General features: G+C 35.3%; 1 protein-coding gene across 3 annotated transcripts in view; it reads left to right on the forward strand.

Moving 5' to 3' along the window:
• Positions 1–18,887, forward strand: part of pxb (putative Hedgehog signaling attenuator pxb) — a 187,768-nt gene extending 168,881 nt beyond the window's left edge. For all 3 annotated transcript variants that reach the window (XM_073073604.1, XM_073073606.1, XM_073073605.1), the window contains 2 exons: positions 16,663–16,831; positions 17,086–18,887. In XM_073073604.1, the coding sequence (XP_072929705.1) occupies positions 16,663–16,831; positions 17,086–17,718 (802 nt within the window). In that variant the 3' untranslated portion in view covers positions 17,719–18,887. The remainder of the gene's footprint in view (positions 1–16,662; positions 16,832–17,085) is intronic.
• The last annotated feature ends 769 nt before the right edge of the window (positions 18,888–19,656 follow it).

A 19,656-nucleotide genomic window follows, 5' to 3' on the forward strand; every position in this document is an offset into this window, starting at 1 on the left:
CTGATTTTTATAATATTAGAGTAGCAGACGAGCATGCAATCCACCTGATGGTAAGTGGCTACTGCCGCCCATGGACATCTGTAATCAACCCCAGATAGGATTATATATTCCTACCTGAGGTCGGCCACAGATGCGCCGCTACCCCTAAGGACTAAGCTGGAACGCCTCGGAAAAGTCTGTCTCCCTTACCACACCCTTCAAACCGGAACACAGCAGCGCCTAACACTGCTGTTATTAGGTAGAAATAGGTGTGGCGGTGGTGCTGCCGGAGTCGAACCACAAAGGGCTCTACCACCTTCATACTACCACCTTCGGTTGATGAATAAAACTTATTATTTATTTAAGGTTATCAATTTTAATGAAGACGATATTTTTATAAAGTTATAATAGGCGAAGGGTCTCGAAGTAGATAATAGATTAATTTAGACCTACCTTTTTATTATTCTTAAAATGTAGCGTGATTTTCAATTACGAATCTTTAAATACATTTACGAAATGTTTTAAGCATAATGAGTCATGACACACACCTATCAAAATAAGACTCCTTATTACTGTCTAAATTTAATATGATTGCCGAAAACCTATGTTTTACTAAGCCTATGTTACGCATGATTTCTTCGGATGATGACTTTATGAACTTCGTTTTAGACCATCTGTTATCTTAGTAATATTGGCTAAGCAATGTTTCTCGGTAACTTTAAAAACTCCGACCAGATCGACCGTGTGTCGTCCAAATCAGCCATGCGTGAAATGTTTCATGGCTATTCAAATCAGTGCGGCGCAAGAACGAATTGAGATATTATGCAAATGTCTGATTGTATGCAGATTGCCAATAATAAGGACCGTTGCACTCGAGTTTCAGAGTACCCACAATCCGTTTGCCATAATGAGAACGAGACAATGGGACTTAATAAAGACTTTAACCCGTAAATAGAACGTCCGATCGTGTAGATAGCATTAGGGAAAGCTATAAGTAGTTGGCGAACGATTTGAATATGTCGCTTGTGGGCGGGACCTTTATAATATGTGCTAACGTTTTTGTTTAACATTGAAATTCTCACGAGGAATGAGTGTTTTGCATTGGTTTCTTATGTGGCGAAATAATAGTAGCATTCTTTTTATATAACAAGGTTAAATTAGCACTGGCGTGTAAGGAATTTTAATACAGGTTTTCAGGCAAATTTGTGAGGTAGAACAAATCTAAAAAAATCTTAACTTTCAACCTAGTCAGAATCAACGGAGCTTATGTGTAAATAGCACAAAAAAGCAAAGTTCCAAAACTTCAAATGAATAGAAAATTCGTAACGAACTTCGAAATTTTCGAAACCAACAACATAGAACAACTAACTGCAAACAAAGGTCTAATTCCCCCTAATTTTACCAAAACTAAGCTAACTATGTGAACTTTGAAAGGCGTTTCAACTTTTGAACGCAAAGAGCAGGAATTCAGTTCTCAAAAACCCCGTGAACTTGTTGAGCCCTCTCGAGCCACGGGGTTGAACAATACACTTCATCGCCGCTTTGTCTTGAAGCACTTACAGGTAAAGACGTACATTTCATGCTACGTAAAGCTTCGTACATAAAGAACGTCTCAATCAAGCAATGTATCATGCTTCATTTCACTGATGATTGATGTAAAGAATTAAAAAAAAAATCTGGTGGTCAACCATTTTTCTTTGCTGAAGCTTTTTGATCAGTAATTAAATATTTTGTACTTTGGTACCATACACTAGTAAAGATTACTCACTCCTAATAAGAAAATGTACCAGCTTTGAAAAGATATTTCTCTGCACTTTTTCTTCCATTTCATGTTTTTTTTTGTACCACTTAACTGCACATGTGGGCATTGTTCCACGTAAATTACATCATGATGACAGTCGGAGACGTAATGGGAAAGCTGTCAGCCATTTTACTTATGTGTCAGCCATTTAATGATGATTATTAGGTACAAGATAGCAACAAGACTAAATTATTTGAACTTTTTTCTTTTACTCTTATTGAATCTAAGCTACTAGCGATCTGTTGTAATTTTCAAAGTTGCAAAGACCGCATTCCCCACTTTATGATCAAAAACCCCAACGTACCTACGCTCAATATCCTGATAACTTATTTAGTCTCAAGCCTCACTGCCGGGAATTTGAGTACAATACACTCCACTGCTTTGTCTTGAAGCACTCGGTTGCTGACGTTAGCAAAGACCTTCCATTTCATTTCTGCGTTGTATAAGCGTACCTCTAAGGAAATCAATTTTATACCACGCTTCTTACAAATTTCGTCAATAAAATTCTATTTCTTTAACAAGTAATTTTATTCTTTTAATATAATTGGTCGAGTTCTCCGTTACCTATGTCTATCTCAGAATAATAGTATCAAGTGTTCCTAAATTCTGATTTGAAGATTTGCTTTTAGATTTTGAAGCATCGTCGTTTGCTCTTTAAATTCATTATTTTCACGTATTAATCGCTTTTGAAATTGGTAGTCATGTGAACTACACGTCGTTGCTTCAGTATTATAACAAAAACGTAAAGCATCAATTCCATGTTCGTAATAGGTAATATAGTCTCACATTTAACTCCGAGGAATCCACTCACAGCTCAAAAACCCCTGTGAACTTGTTGAGCGCTCTCAGCCAACATCGGGGTTGAACACAATATACTTCACCGCCACTTTGTCTCGAAGCACTCGGCACAGCTAAAGACGTCTCAGTAATTCTATTTAGCTCTACGCTTCGTTTAACTGATTTTTGTGATGTAGAGTTCTTTGATGACAGACGAATACGTACTTTTTATAGAGTACTCTGTTAAGTACACTTGAGAAGTTTTAGCCATTTTACGTTAATTACGGTTTTCATAGCGTTACCTTCATTTATTACATTCAAAGTTGTGATCAATGCATTCAAAAATGCAGTTTTTTATCTAATTTATTATTGTAAAGCATATAAAATTTAAATATGTTTTATTAACGTTTGTAAGTTTATTTTTTCTTCAGTCAGGGATCAATTACATACAAACTAATGTTTCATGCTTTTAAATTATTTATCTCTGTGAAAAATATAATCAGCAATCGGTTAAGTTCTTGCATTTTTATTTACAATATCTACGCGTTTATCGACTTTTTGTCTGATATATTAGCTGTATTCACATTTACAACTATAATTCAACGATATTGTATTCCAAAAATCTACTTCACCTAAAGCTAAACTAAATCACACTATTCGAAAGCCAATACCAATACATTAAGTTAACTTTAAACCGAAATACTTTAACTGCAGAAAACAAGAAATATCCGATGACATTTTTCCCAATCCCAGTGCACTTCGAGACGATCAATCTTCAATTACAGACACTCCATTTGAGTCCGCCATACGTCACTTCCAAGTCCTGAACTTGGTCTAGACTCCAGACTAATCTTTTCTATTAAACTAAAAGCCTAGCTGTTCTATTTTTAGTTCACCCAACTTTGAATTTGATGCCCTAAAAACTAAGTTTTTGGTTTTAATCAAATTGAAATAAATTTTAAATAGAAAGAATTTTAATACTTAGTATAAGTAAGTCTCGTATAATATAGTTTAATCAATGCCTTTAAATTGTCATAACGATTTTTATTTTTGTATTTAGATTATGTTTTACAATTGATTGATTTAGATTTTATCTGTACAACATTATGTTTACGATTTCTTGAAGACAACAGTTATTAATTAAGAGAAACTTTTGTACCGCCAACTAATGCCATCTCGTAGCATATTTGGGAACAAGTGTGATAATAGCTGTCACGAGTTTAGATTATTACATTATGTCACAACAGATGGCACCTATGACGTGATATTAAATTAAATCTGCTGATGACAAGATGAACACGCGGAGGGAAGATTAGTCTCCTGGGTATTAATAATTAATTAGTACTTGGTACTGTTATTTACTTTTATTTGTTACAATAACGAATTTTATGAGAGAATTTACTTATTTATTTTATTTACTTATTTACAATTGGACAATTTAAAGCAGCTAGAGAATGACTATAACAATAATCCGTGTGCTTAAAAATATAGGCTACGTCACTCCCATAATTTAGATGAATACAACGACATCTCTTTTTGTTCTTTTTTTTTTATATATATATTATAGGAGGAGCAGACGAGCATGCAGTCCACCTGATGGTAAGTGGCTACTGCCACTACATTACATGGTAAGGATTAGATATTCCTACCTGAGGTCAGCCACAGATGCGCCGCTACCCCTGAGGACTAGGCTGGAATGCCTCGGAAATGTCTGACTCCCTTACCACACCCTTCAAACCGGAACACAGCAGCGCCTAACACTGCTGTTATTAGGTAGAAATAGGTGTGGCAGTGGTGCCGCCGGAGTCGAACCACAAAGGGTTCTACCACCTTCAAATCCGTCAAGTCTATCTTAAAATCCGTCAAGCCATCAAGGTGTGCCAAAGTATGAAACATACAAACATACATACTCTCGAAAAACGTTACCTTCCGCATTCCAATAAAAATAACACTGAATTTATTTTTGGCATGGAACGATAATAAATGTACTTACCGTAATTATCCAAAAACGATATAAAATGTCTGAAACCTTTATCTACGAATCCATTATCTAATTACTAAGTAATAAAGTTACGTCTGGACTCATTTCGAAATATGTTCCTAACAAAGGGACCCTGATAATTAATTCATTACGACATTTTTGTCTAACTCAGATGAAAATAGCACTTAAATATATTTTTGTTACAAGCAATAAACAAGCTTGCAATCCACCTAATGTGGTTAGTGCGCTTATGGACATTTATAACCAACTCAATCTACACTAATATTATAAAGAGGAAAACTTTGTTTGTTTGTTTGCTTGTAATGAATAGGCTCAAAAACTACTGGACCGATTTTAAAAATTCTTTCTCCATTCGAAAGCTACATTATCCACGAGTAACATAGGCTATATTTGATATGAAATATATTTGATAAATAGATTTTGAGGCTGTACAAAGTTTGCCGGGTCAGTTAGTATAGAATAAGCGTGGAACTCTAAAGCTGATCATAGATGAATTATCCTTCCTGGAGAGTAAAATCTCTCCTTTTATGAAGTCAGATGTCAGATTGGATTTGTGAAAAATTAAAAATATGAAAAATAATTTAAACATATTACTTTTATCACTCCAAATTGAGTTTTTAATTCAATTTCATATTAAAGTTTATGAGCATTTAAATCAAGAAACCTTTTCTTCGGACATAACATATTTTTGTCATTTGTATCATATCAACGAGGTAAGCCGTAAATAAACAAACAAAAACTATCGCAAACATTCACAATATCATCCAAGCACACCATCCACATGTTAAACAAAAATGTACGCAAGTGTCACCAACAGATGTGCTTAGTGCAAATATGAGATCCGTCGTACAAATAACACTCACGAATACACTAAACGTGTAGTTCTTGGATTCACAAACGTTGAACTAAACAAGCATTTACGAGTCATTATTTGTATGTACAACAACTGTACTGACGGAAATATTGCTTATGGAACCGTATTTTTGATTTCCTTCAGCCTAAAGCGATTTTTTCTGCCTAAATCACAGTCATTGGCAAAATCAAAGATTTCTGAAGAAGAAGAAATCTAAATATTTAAGTGAAAGTAGATATTTGAACGTCAATATGTCCGATAAATTTAAAAAATTATACACATTTTTTGTATCATTAACATAGCAAACAATCCAGTCCGCCTTATGACAGTGCTCATGGACATCTGCAATCAAGCCCAATTAATATTGTACCTTCTGGGGTCGGCCACAGATAAGTTACCCCAAAGGACTAAGTTATAACGCCTGGTTAAATATGTCTTACCACATCCTACAACCGAAATACAGCAGCGCTTAACACTGCTGTTTTTAGGCAAAAATACATATGTTTGACGTTGGTGCCGCCGGAACAACAGGTAGTAAATGCATCATCAGCAACCCATTACTGCCCCATTGCTGGCACGGGTCTCCTCTTATAATGAAAGGGATTAGGCCATAGTCCACCGCGCTGGCCAAGTGCGTATTTGGTAGACGTCACATACCTTTGAGATTTTTTTTAATAAATCTCTCAGGTATGCAGGTTTTCTTACGTTGTTTTCCTTCACCCTTTAGCAAGTGATAATTAATTTCTAATACGCACATAACTTCGAAAAAATCAGAGGAGCGTGCCTGGGATTTGAACATCGGACCCCTCGATCAAGAGACTGAGTTTCTTAACCACCAGGCTATCACTGCCAGTAGATGCATACTCATGCCTATTTAACTTAAAACGGTAAACGTTGCTTTAACACTGTCAAAACTCACGTTACGTTTAACAACCGTTGTGTCAATTTACAAGTAATGCTGTTTTCTTGACAAAGTAGGAAATTAAAGCTTGCTTTACTTGACGAAGTCGGAAATTACTTTTGTCTCGTTTATCTTAACCGTAACTATGTATTCTTGAAATAATTTGCATTTGCATGGCTGTTACGCCATGTTAAGGGTTGTTAAATTTTGGTCTACAGAATATGGTAAAGCAAATATTTACCCGCGTGGCGGAGCGGTCACTTTACCGGACTGACTAACCATAGGTTCCAGGTTCGATCCATAGCCAGACAGATATCTTAATGATCTAGATCTCGGTCTATGTATCTTCATGTTAATGTGTCCAAGGCACTTACGACAAATACCAAAATGGTAGTGTAGAAAGCGTTGTGGACCAATATGTGGTCATAATTTAAAGTATTAATTCCTATGTCCTCATGGGTAGCAACACCAGCTGTGACCAACTTCAAGTATAACTCCAGTCATATCCAATCATAATAAATTATCAGATGCAATTTAAATTTAATAAATACCAAATTAAACGAATGCTCACTATATGGTAATTTGATACCACAATTTCGACCCAGTTTCATGGATGGTCTCGGCGATATATTTTTTAATAATTATATTATTTATGTAAATGAAGTGGTTTTGGTCACCTGGCACCGTGAAGAACCTTCTGGAATTTAATTTTAAATAGCGATGCCCTTTGAAACCATTTGCAATGGCCAGTTTTCATTTAGTTTGTCCAATTAAATTAAAAGTTGGCATTGCAAATGATTTCAATAATGATGTCCTGGACAATTGTTTCCTACTTCCATATTATATTAAAAAAATATCTTAACCCATTACCGTTATCTTCCTTTCGCATTCGATTCGCATTGGAGCGTCTTGATGGAGTAATCGCCAAGTCTTCCTAAATTACGGTGACTTGTACCGATAACAGAGGAACTTAAAGGGTTGCAAAAAAGTTAGTCTCTTGGGAAATATTTTTAATAGTGCTATTCCGGGGTTTACGCAGTTTACCCAACTGCAACATTAAGGGGGATAATGTTTTTGTGAAATTTACATTGGCTAAGTTCCACGGCTCCTCATCGTTCCCACGGGATGTGTACAATTTTCCGGGGTTCAAGTAACTCGACCACTATCCCGAAAAACACTTGTTTCCCAAAAGTCACTTCGGTTCATACCTATGACATCTTACGATAATTATGGCTGTCTTTGTTGACAATCCAACAAATGGGGCTCTTGAAACCAGGTTAATCAATTTAGATTTTGGAATAGAAAAAACAATTGATTTACCTTTTGGAAATATGAAATGTTACATCATTTCGATCTCAAATACGAACAACATCATAACATTAGAATCCCACTTCTGAGTGGTTTAAGGGCTTCACAAAAGATCAAAAATATGGGGCTTGTTTTTTTTTTATAGTAGCAAACGAACATGCAGTCCAAATAATGGTATAGTAAATAATGGTATACATAATACCACTGCCGCTCTTGGACATTTGTATCTAACACCTTTTAGAAGAAGGGTCTACTTCAAAACGATCTCAGATACGTTGCCGCCCTTGAAAATGATGGTCGCTTCATATCTAATTCAGCCACATATTCGAACCTGGACCATGCTAGGAGGCTGAAATCCACAACTAAAAATACAGATATAAATATAATATATGGTTGGCGGAAGCAGGTGGCTAGCGGAATGTCAGAGAAAACATGGCGGAACGTGTTCTTATTCGCCGTTGCATAAATCAAAATATTTACCTACTTTCATTGTGGACATTTTCCGTTTTGGTGCCTTCTTGAACAATAGGAGGAGGAGGAATTAACAGAAGACTAGTGTTTCAAGGTATTTGTTAGTTCTTTATGTATAAATAAGTGCACCGGTTTACTATAATTAAGCTTAGTAATATTTCATTTAATATAAAAAATAACGTTAGATCCATGGGCAAGAAAATAATTATAACTTATATAATGGTATCTTATTCCTGTGAAAGTTATTAATGTTATACTTATCGTAAAATCATAAACTCATTACTTGTCTCTCAAACAGTTTATATAAATGTTAAAAAAATCATGTGACCCACTCAAATTGTACCTTGCGGTGGAAACAGTGGGATTGATTCGCCCGAAGTAATCAGCTGGATACCCAATTATAATTGAAATTACGACCTCTGTAATCCTCAAGTTATCAAACTCCTGCCCCATAACTATGGGCATAAAGAGCCATTCAAGGACTTTAAAACAATGGTAAACTGATGTTGTAGTGTTTTGTTATAACTTCTAAAATTAAATCTTTTTTTTTTGTAATATTGAAGTTGCAAACTTGACTGAGCTTGCAAATCTACCAGAAGTCGATCATACTCCCAAACCAAACCATACTTGTTGTACAAACCATACGTTAAATACCTATTTAAGAAAGAAATACAAATATTAACATTAACTTTATAAAGATGAAACAGAAATGAATTCAAGTACATCCTTGAAGTACAAGTAGAAGTTGAGTTCACTAAACGTTAAACATTATTGCCATCCAAAAAAGAATCTGACTTTGAAATCCAAAAAGTACTTCAAAAGGCACCAAAAATGTTTGATCAAACCGAATCCCTGGGAATATTTCGCTACAGTCGGCACGCCTATAGGACACCGGTACCAATCCCGGACAATCCCGTACAATACCGTACGATCCCGTAATATAATCCGCTTTCCTCAAACCGTCTGCCGGACGCTTCGCCCGTGTTTCGGAGTTTTGACACCATCCGATATCTCACTGCCCTTATTACGTGTCATTGGAATTGATGGAAAGTGATGAAAATCTGTCTAGCAATCGTAAGGTAATGTAATTTAGTATGGGTGAATGTTTGGCCTTTATTCTTACAGTAATTTAAGAGACTTCATTTTAATTGAAACGCAATAAGGAGAGAAACGAATACTAAGATAATAAAATTATCTTGACTTTGACGTTTGAGATGAAAAAAAAAATAACAAATGTTTGATCTTTCTATTTATTACATGATTTTGAGCTGAAAGTGCTGAATATACATTTTTGTATATTCGAGTTATTAATAGAATAACTTTACTGTAATAATCTTTCGAAATTTAGTCACACTTGGCGACTTTACTGATGATAATTATATCAAGACTATTCTTTCAAATGCGACTCGCTCACTTTTAACTCAGTCTATAAACCTGCAGTATTTGTTTTCAAGCAAAATTATTGACAAGTATTTTTCTTAAAGTTGCAATGTCTATGCAGTTGCCATCACGACACGTAATCAGCGGTGTTTGGGTGATTCTTACACCTACCGGGCGCCACCCGAGGCGTGTTCGGCGAACTGTTATGAATTAGCGGTCGATACACTAATTAGACCACCATCAAAGATGAGTGAGAAATGAGTTGTCAGCTTTACAAAGTTACAAAGTCGCTTCGGGATTATGAAGAACAGTCTAACAATGGAGATGTTGTTTCTATGGATTTTGTTTTAACCCGACTGTGGAGAGAAATGTGTTTCAAATATATGTATGTAATATTCTTTGGCACGCCCTGCAGCTCAAATGGCGAGACGGATTTGAACGTTTGAAGTGTTGTTGGCTAAATTAAAAGAACTAGAATTAGAATAAAAACAAATATCTTAGAAGGCACTCCACGTCGTGCAACCAACACCAATCGTCGACTTAACGATTAACCATCGTAGAGTAATTTTACCCTGATGATGCTCCGTTTTGGAGCGAAACACGTGTTGGTGGTGTATATTTTAATGTTTTTGCATCTGCACGCATTCTTATTAACATATATACCATCATACATATTTGTAGCGGATTGTTGCGAAGTAGTTTTAATATTAAGTTAATAGCATGGATTTCCGCAAAGTAACGCCTGATACAATTAACTGTTTCTACCTAATAAACGCAGTTTTAGCGCTACTGTGTTCTGATTGGAAGGGTGTGATAAGTGAGACATACCTTTCCGAAGCGTCGCTGCTAAGTCCTCAGTGGTAGCGGCGCATTTGTGGCTGATCTTAGCATAGCGTTTACGCTGTATCTAAATCAATCCTACCTAGGTTTCCCTACGTTCTAGATGTTATGGACACACATAAAGATGGATTCATCATAATCCAAACCTAAGCTGGATTGATCTTTTAGATTTTACAAGAGTCTACGCCAGACCCTTGAATTTGACGCATCTGTGATCATGAGTAGAAGTCCTATGGCAAATATGCTTTTACGTTATCACTTATCATCAGGTATGCTGTATATTTTCTTGCTACTACAATTTCTTGAACAACTAACACGAATATATTGTTATAAGCTGCAACCAGCTCAATATTTATATAACCTGCAACTGTATAACCGGTTATACGTTATAGTTATATCACACAGGAGAAATGTACGCACTATTGTGTACGTTTGCGGAGCAAAAGCCAGTGTAATCCTATGATTACGCTTCGTAGGACCCCCTCAAGCCTGTTGGTATATTATACATATCTCTCTATCGGGGTTTAGTTCAGGACTCTATAATTCTTATAGGCTTGATATATTTTCTACTGATTTATATACGACAACTTTTTGAGGTTATATGTAATATAGGAGTAACTGACGAGCATGCAGCAGATGGCAGGTGGCTTACCGCTCATGGACTGTAATCAATCCTAGATAAAATAAGACTCCTACCTGAGTTCGGCTGCTAATTCGCCGCTACTTCTGAACACTAAGCTGGAATACCTCTGAAAAGTCAACACCACACAATTCAAACCGGAACACAGCAGAGCTTAACACTGTTGTTGTTAGGCAGAAGCAGTAGCGATGAAACCGCCGGAGTCGAAACACCGACGATTCTACTACTCGTATCTACCAGCTCTCGTGGGAGCACTCAACCAAATGTCGTATCTAACCGCACATTTCCTAAAATTTCCTAAAATAACTTGAAAGCATTTACATTGTCTTAACCCTACAACCACCAACCGCAAACCATCAAACGCATACTCTTCGACACATCTAATGGGTTCGGACGGTACATTTTGTAACCGGTATCGTGTTACCGTACCGATTCGCGCGTCACTAATCCCCCTCGACACGAAATGAGATTGATTGGCATCTGTCATTAGTTATTAACGCGGATAATGAGGTGTTAGTGATGGGAGTTTGTACTGTTTAACACTTGTTTTTTTACTCGCGGAGGGTAATGTTTTAGTGTGAATGGATGTCATTATTTGGCGTGCCTTGCAGCCGCAACGAATTTTAACATATAACCTTATACGTATATCAACTTTATGTAAAAAGATCGCGTGGCGCAGTAGTCACCATGCCGGTCTGACGCGCGCGTCCCAGGTTCAGTCCCCGGCCAGACAGAGGTCGGATGAATTTAGATTTCTTTTCTGGGTCTACGTGTATGTGTATGTGTCCATGGCATTAACGACACAGGGAATCCTAGTATGAGTGTAAAAAGTATATTTTTATTCTAAGGCGGGAAAATATGTTTTTAGAGCATCTATTTCTCATTCTTTGGCTTGCCAAACTGTCACAAAAGAAAATTATGCATTTTATTGTCATCAATATGAAATGGAATATTGGTTTATAAGAAATGGCGCTAAATATATTCTGAATCACGCTATTGAAGTTTCTTACAAAGTCTGTACCCCAAAAAGTACGTTCCCCAATAAGTATAGGTACTGACCATAAGCCTTCTGCTAAAAGTTAGAGGAAGATAACCCCGGATTTTAGGGATATTTCGAGTGCCTTAAATCGTACTTTTTATGCCCTTCGAGAAAATAGGTTGCGATTGGAGATTCGAAGGACTATTTTCTTTGGAAAATTATTATTACTTTACCAGGAACAGTGTTACCCGAATATAGAGTATGTTCAATAATTATACTAATAACATCATATGATATTTTAATGAGAGCAGAGAACAAAAATAATAGCGTAGTGGCACGGGTTTCCGCCTTTATGTGTATTTGAGGTTCCAGGTTCGTATCCCGGGAATGCAATTTTACGTGATACCGATAAAACCTACCAGAAATTTATTATAAAAATGCTTTAACGGTGGAGAAAAGCATCGTGTTGAAACCTACATAATTACATATTCATTGAGAAGAAGTTCTCAAATTAAAATACGTCGTGTTTCAAAAATACTGGCAGAAATTTTATCAATACTTGGAGGGCGTATGCTTGTTTGAAATAAAAATTAAATTCCTTTTTTAATTCATCAAGATACCCAATAAGTGTGGGATTTGGTCATCAAAAAACAAAAATCTTAAAATCAAAAAACGTAACACAAATCAACATTTATTACTGACGTAAACAAACATTTAAACCTCGTCAAGCCTATCTTGTGTGATTAAAATAATCAAGAACATTAATTACGATAACATTTTGAATATTCTAATACAACGATACGATAAAATCTGAAAATAAATTACTATTTACATAGTGAGCTTACTAACAATCTTTACACGGAAAACTTTTTACTACTTCCTAAATGTTGTAATTGATACGACGATCGAGCGATTCTTTTATCTATTTGATATACCATAAAGCCTATATTCTTATGTGTTTGTTTTGATACTACAAGTCAAAAATGAGAGTTTTATCTTAAAAAATAGATAAGAGATGAACAATCGGAGGTAGTGCGGTATAGCGCTGCTGTGTGGAATGGGCAGTGTGCGTATCAGATTTTCTTGATAAATTGGTATCGATATATCAAATATCTGTTGAATCGATCATGATAAGATGTTATTAGGCATAAAATATTCAGGTCATCTGTCAATATTTATTATCACATTGACCAGTGGCTGCTTGTGACATTAGATAACATAAGTATTTTGATTTTGGAAATAAGAGAAAAATACGTACAAAAAAATAAGTCTATGTTTTATAATTTAAAATAGAATGTCTCAATTTACAGTTGTCTTAGTATTACCCCGAAAGGGAATAGTAAAACGTTGACGATGCTGATGATTTGATAATTAAGTTTATTACCTAATTACAATGTTTTACAAGGTATACATTTTCTCCATACAATTCAACACCTAGCTATTTTTATCACCATTTTATATTTGCAAAATGAAATGGCGAAAGAAACATACAGTGCTAATTTTAAATTACTCACTAATATTTATTTTGACCCAATAAAAACTCTCGATTTTTTTAAATAACAATTATTTCTATACTAAAGCCATTACACAATGACACGTAATTCCTAAACATAAGCCAAATCTTACTCATATCGATACCAATTGTTCCACTGCCCAATCCACAGCCACCCGAGTACAACGACCGTTGTCTGTGGGTGGTCGCCACGTCGCTATGGTCGCTATGTTTTACCAAGCGACATGTATTTGTGACATCGGTATAATAATTGCTAGATTTATATCCCTGGAATACCCCGACATCCCCAATTCTGTGCAAGAAACAAAGGAAATATTTTATCAACTGGTGACCATTTTCGTTAGTGTTTGGAAGATGTGCTAAGGGACAGACTTATCCAAGGCCTTCTAAAATAATTGCTAGATTTATATCCCAAGACTGGAATAATTTTGAAGGTAGAACCATTTGTGGTTCGACTCCGGCGGCACCACCGCCACACCTATTTCTACCTAATAACAGCAGTGTTAGGCGCTGCTGTGTTCTAGATTGATGTGTGTGGTAAGGGAGACATACTTTGCCGAGGCATTCCGGCTTAATCCTCAGGGGTAGCGGCGCCTATGTGACTGACCTCTGGTAGGAATCTGATATTATTTAGGGTTGATTACAGATATCCATGGGCGGCAGTAGCCACTTACCATCAGGTGCATGCTCGTCTGCTACTCTTATATTAATTAAACTATATATAATCTGCCCTACGATATCAAATATTATATAAGGGTTGAGATTTTATTTATTTTTATTATCATGTACGTAGATACCGACGAAACCCCCGTATCATCCATTACCTACTCCTATTCAACGAACACAAAAGTATAACCTCCAGCGAAAATATAAAGCTTCTTCTCAAAGCTCGTACCTGTGAAATTGGCGTGTCTAATCGATTTTTAATAATCCCCTAATATCATTACTGGTAATAAGGGTACGTGAAAACGTAGTGGTGATATAATTGTGTATCGAACGATTGTTATGGATATTCTTAGATAGAAAGAATTAAATTATTTTTTACAAATCAAATTCAATTATCTATACTAATATTATAAAGAGGAAAACTTTGTTTGTTTGTTTGATTGTAATGAATAGACTCAAAAACTACTGGACCGATTTAAAAAATTCTTTCACCATTCGAAAGCTACATTATCCACGAGTAACATAGGCTATATTTTATATGAAATATATTTGATAAATAGATTTTGAGGCGGTACAAAATATGCCGGGTCAGCTAGTTTTATATAAAAAAAAGAAGATTTTTTTGTATTTTGCTTAAGAACTGATTTCATTTTATTATCCTTTTACATCCCTTTGAATACGCCCCTATAGGGGTGCATAAAAATAATTGATTCGCCTTATTAAGATATCCACCATATTTTAAATTTAGAATCAAGCCATTGTGCTTTTATGCATTAGATATCTAAAACAAAAGTATGTTTTTTTTATAATTAATCAATTGTAACTTGCGGTTAATTAGTTAAAATTCAGCTAGGAAAATCAAATAAATAAAAATACAAAGGTGTGCAATATAAACTCGAAGGTTTAAGGTTTTATTGAAACCAGATTTTCGACAAAATTGTTGTTATTATCGATAACCGATCGAAAACTGATTCCTTAAAAAATATCCAGTAAAAAATATTTTTTCGTCCCGTAAAATGTATCACAATGAATGACTGTTATTACTATGTCATTGATATCATGATATACCATAACAGTCATATCCACACAACATCCACCATCGTTATTAAAAAACGTTCAAAAATAATGTGTGCCGCATCCCCACCGCAAAATATGATGGATCTGATACGGTATTGTGCTCAGACAAATATTAATAGAGATATTTCGATAAGTGGCCACGCAATACAAACCGAACTTCAACTTTATTAGGGATGTGAAACCATAATCGATTTTCATTTATCAATTTTTACAATAGTAAAAAGATTTTTTAATAATTCGATTTTTTACGAATATATTATTTTAAATTAGTGATTGGTAAGGCTCCACCTACAATTTGAGAGCAACTTTCATGAGGTTTTTTCGCCCTTAAATTTCAAGTGCCTACTATTAACGACCTTTATTTCGTCAACTAATTTTGAATGCAATTTAAAAATCGATTTTTAGTTGTTTTTTCAATAGTCAACTTTTCATTACACATTACACAGAAGTAAGAAACATCAATTACTAATCGACTTATTTCCTCGTTTCCACATCCCTAAAGGTAATCGTACTTCAAATTAATAATGGCCATCGTAGAGGAAACCGTACATCAGATCACTTATAGCATTATTATAATCGTGAGAGACTTTATTATATTATTAATGTGCATAACGCTAAGGTAGTTCACATGGCTTCCGCTTTAAGATGAAGATAAACACGCGATTCAAACGCTTAATACGATAATTGAGGTTATACAAACAAGATCTTTACGCTACTTGAACTCAAGTAAATTTTTATAGGTTATGATTATAATAACGATTTCTCGAGATATCAGTTGAAATTTTAGCTGTCGAATATTGCATTGTATATTTTGCATTGTATGTTTCCTTTATTTTATTTTCAGTCGTGTTCATTCTAAAATATAATTTTGCACAACACGAAATATGCTAAATTACGATTAGAATTATTTCAATAAATGATCACTTTCACAAACAAAATTTTCGTAATATTAAAAGGGATAAAAAAAACTTAAATGGATTGTATAGTAAACACATAATTTGTGAATATTTAGATCTTTAGAACTTGGCTGACACGCTACCGAATGTCTAAATTTTCAACATTTCTTTCAATCTTGTCAATACCGGGAAAATTGCACAACGTGAAATATTTGTATGAAATAAAGATAATATTTTTACGAGCGTGATTTGTGTCACGTTACGTGCCTCCATATGAAAACCATCAATTTAACATGTAATTTTAAAGAGAAGAAAAATATACAAGTTAAGAAAAACTAAGTTCCTACAAATTAATCGGCGCTCAGGCTGGGACATTCATAAAGAAAATAACGGAAACAAAGATAATATGACTTTTATGTTAAATATACTCCTTTATTAACATTAGAACTTGATTAAAACAGACGTAAAACAATGTTCGAAAACAAATCAGAGTAACAATTACTTATATACATCCTCTTCTTTTCATATGTTTACCAAAATGTACGAATATCACATCTAACCATTGCATTTCTTCACCAGGCACAAGCGAAAAGTGAACAACCTTCTCCCATCGAAGTCTTCCGCGCCGAACCAGAGCTCCGGTTCACAACGCAGGGCTCCGCCACCCGCCCCACTGTACGAAGACCTACAAGACCTGCCCAGACGACCACCACTGCCCCACAGACCTGAGATGGAACCACAATTAGAGGTAATTATTTTCCATTAAATTAGTACCCTTCGAGTAACGTTAAGTGCAAGTGTTTGTAACAGAATTTGACTTTTCCATTATATGATGAAACCAAAATGATAATAAAACTTTACCAAACGATGTGGTTAACACATTATAAATATGTATTAACTATTGGGCATCTTAATAAATATTATGTGATGCCTCATTTTAAGATAACGAAGTTTCAAATTTAAACAAGTAACATGTTTTAACATATTCTTCCTCCTTTCCAGATGGTAGAAACAAAGAGACCGAACTGTCAAGGACGAGTGTTCGTGTGCGGCGCCGGCGGCTCCTGGCGAGGTGGAAACAGCTGTGGAGGCGACACGTGTGGTGCTCCCCTCTACGAAGAACTGCCACATCGATCCGACGACTCCATACACAGCGACGACCACTTCGCCGAAGACGAGTTGAGTCTCGTCGGCGAAGCGGCACCCTGTCGAACCTGCTCAAGACCTCCCGCTCCACAATCATTGCCTCACAGACAAAGACACCAGCGCTTGGACCGAAGACCAAAGTCTTTGGAAAGACGACGAGGGCAACATCGCGTTCCTCGACACGTTCATCCACCAGACCCTTCCGAGTTTCACGAAGGGGTTCTCCTAGATGCATTACTAAGATTATATCCGCAAGTAGGAACAGTTGGAGCTAGACCGTCTGGTCCCATGCCTATGGGAGGCGGTGCTTGGCCAGGAGGAGATTTGCCCGGAATGGGCTGCTGGAGAGGACCAAGAGCGTCTCCAAAACCTCCGAGTGGAGATTCCTCTTTTGGTTCGGATTCAGGATACAGCAATAACACGTGTGGAACTTGTGGCACAAGAGCGTCTTCAAGGCATCGTCTATCAGCGGAAATTCCGATGTCATGAACGCTGGAGATGAAGTGTGTGGACTTTAAGTGATGGTCCTGTGCCATAACTGTTGCGTGATATAATGGATGGAGGAGTACGGAAGCATTTATTAGTTTACGGCCTACTTTCCACTGATATTCAGTATGGCCTCATTTGCCTTCTTCTATTAAAGTTCGTGTCACTGTCAAGTTGAAGACTAATCCTCGTAGCGTTTATATTTCTACAGATATGTACAAAAGAGCCTAGGTAGAGGATTTCTCCTATTTAGAAATATCGATCATCTCATAATTTTTGTAAACAGCATTTTTTGGCTGTATAAGTAATAAAGTTCTAAACTATTAGACAATTTTGTACAAAATTCTCGTGACCATAATGATAGGTTAGTATAGCGGTTTTGTCCTAGTAAGTTATCTCGAAACTAGTCCTAAAATTATTACGATCAACAATCAAATTATAATTGATTTCCTGTAAAAAATCATTAAGGATTGTAAATTGGTTCGGTTAAACTGTAGATATTGTAAAAAATAGGTAAACGATTCAAAATAGGTTAGTAAGTGGAATTTTATAATCATATCACATTAAACTTATCCGCATTGCATTTAAATATGACATCACAATTTCCTTTCTTTCTTTATTCTATTTGTATCTTTTATCACTGGTGCTAGAAATTTTATGTTTTCTCGAAATATTATTTCCTCTTCTAATTTATATTTTAAATTAAATTCTTTGTTCCTTTATCTTTATTTTTCTCTTTCTTCTCTTTTATATTTATCTTGATAAAATATTCATAAACACGTTCAATTAACTGAATGGAGTATTTTAGAAGAATACGAATATTTTTCTGTAGGATTTTTCCGTTCGTATCTCTGTCTAATGCTCAATTATACTAGTATTTTATCGTTATATAAAAAATAAACATAATATAATGATTGCCACATATTTTAACTGTTAAAAACTTTTCTTGACAAAATGTCACAAAATTCGCAAATGGATAATATTTTTGGTTATCAAAACGTTGTTCTTGTTTTTTGTTTGTATCTATAATTAAGTGATATTTATTTTTTAAATATTGTTTTGCATTGTATATTTTCGGTTGCATCGCTAATGTAATTAAATACGGACCGGATCGGTTCAGTTTATAAATTATGAGAAGCACAATAAAATGAAGAATAAATACATTTTTAAAATACTGCCTTTTAATTATCCTGTAGTGAATAAATCGTATAATTAAATAAGTCCAGAAAAGATTAAAGCGTTTTAAATTCTATAAATTTGAGGATTGTACACGAATCAGAAATATACAAATCATACCAATTGTAACAAGTGCATAGAAGATTCTAGGCAAACATTGTCAAAATTCGATCTTCGATAGCCAAAACATTAGATTTATTAATAACGTATGTATATTATTAAATGATCCTACATTCGTTCTTTAAACAGCAAACAAAAAGAAAAGGTACCTAAAGTTCATTAATATTTTTGTACAATATAGATAAAAATAGCAAATAACCATGAACTGACTAACATGACTAAATTAAAATCCCTTGTATACCTACCTAAGATTTTCCCTAACAAGACTTATTAAAAAATACCACATATCTGGAAGTACCCTCTGTGGTTTAAATCCTACGGCACCACTGCCACATCTATTTCTGCCTCCTAACAGCACTGTTAAGCGCTGTTATATTCTGATTTGAAGGGTGTGCTAAGGGAAACATTTTCTGAGGCAGTCCAGCTTAGTCTTCAGGAGCAGCGGCGAATCTGTGGCCGACTTCAAATAGCAATCTAATCTTATCTAGGCTTGATAACTGATGTCAATGGGCGGCAGTAGCTACTTACCATATGCAGGTGGAGTTCAGATTAGATCCTCTAGACTCTAGAGTATAGAGTCGAAGCAGAGAGGGTTCTACCTTCGAGAGCTAGCTTCGAAACCTATCAGCGCACAGTGTCATGTCA

Source organism: Epargyreus clarus, unplaced genomic scaffold, assembly GCF_041222505.1.
Source record: "Epargyreus clarus isolate Ecla_fem2 unplaced genomic scaffold, WU_Ecla_fem_2.2 ptg000006l, whole genome shotgun sequence".
Taxonomy (NCBI): domain Eukaryota; kingdom Metazoa; phylum Arthropoda; class Insecta; order Lepidoptera; family Hesperiidae; genus Epargyreus; species Epargyreus clarus.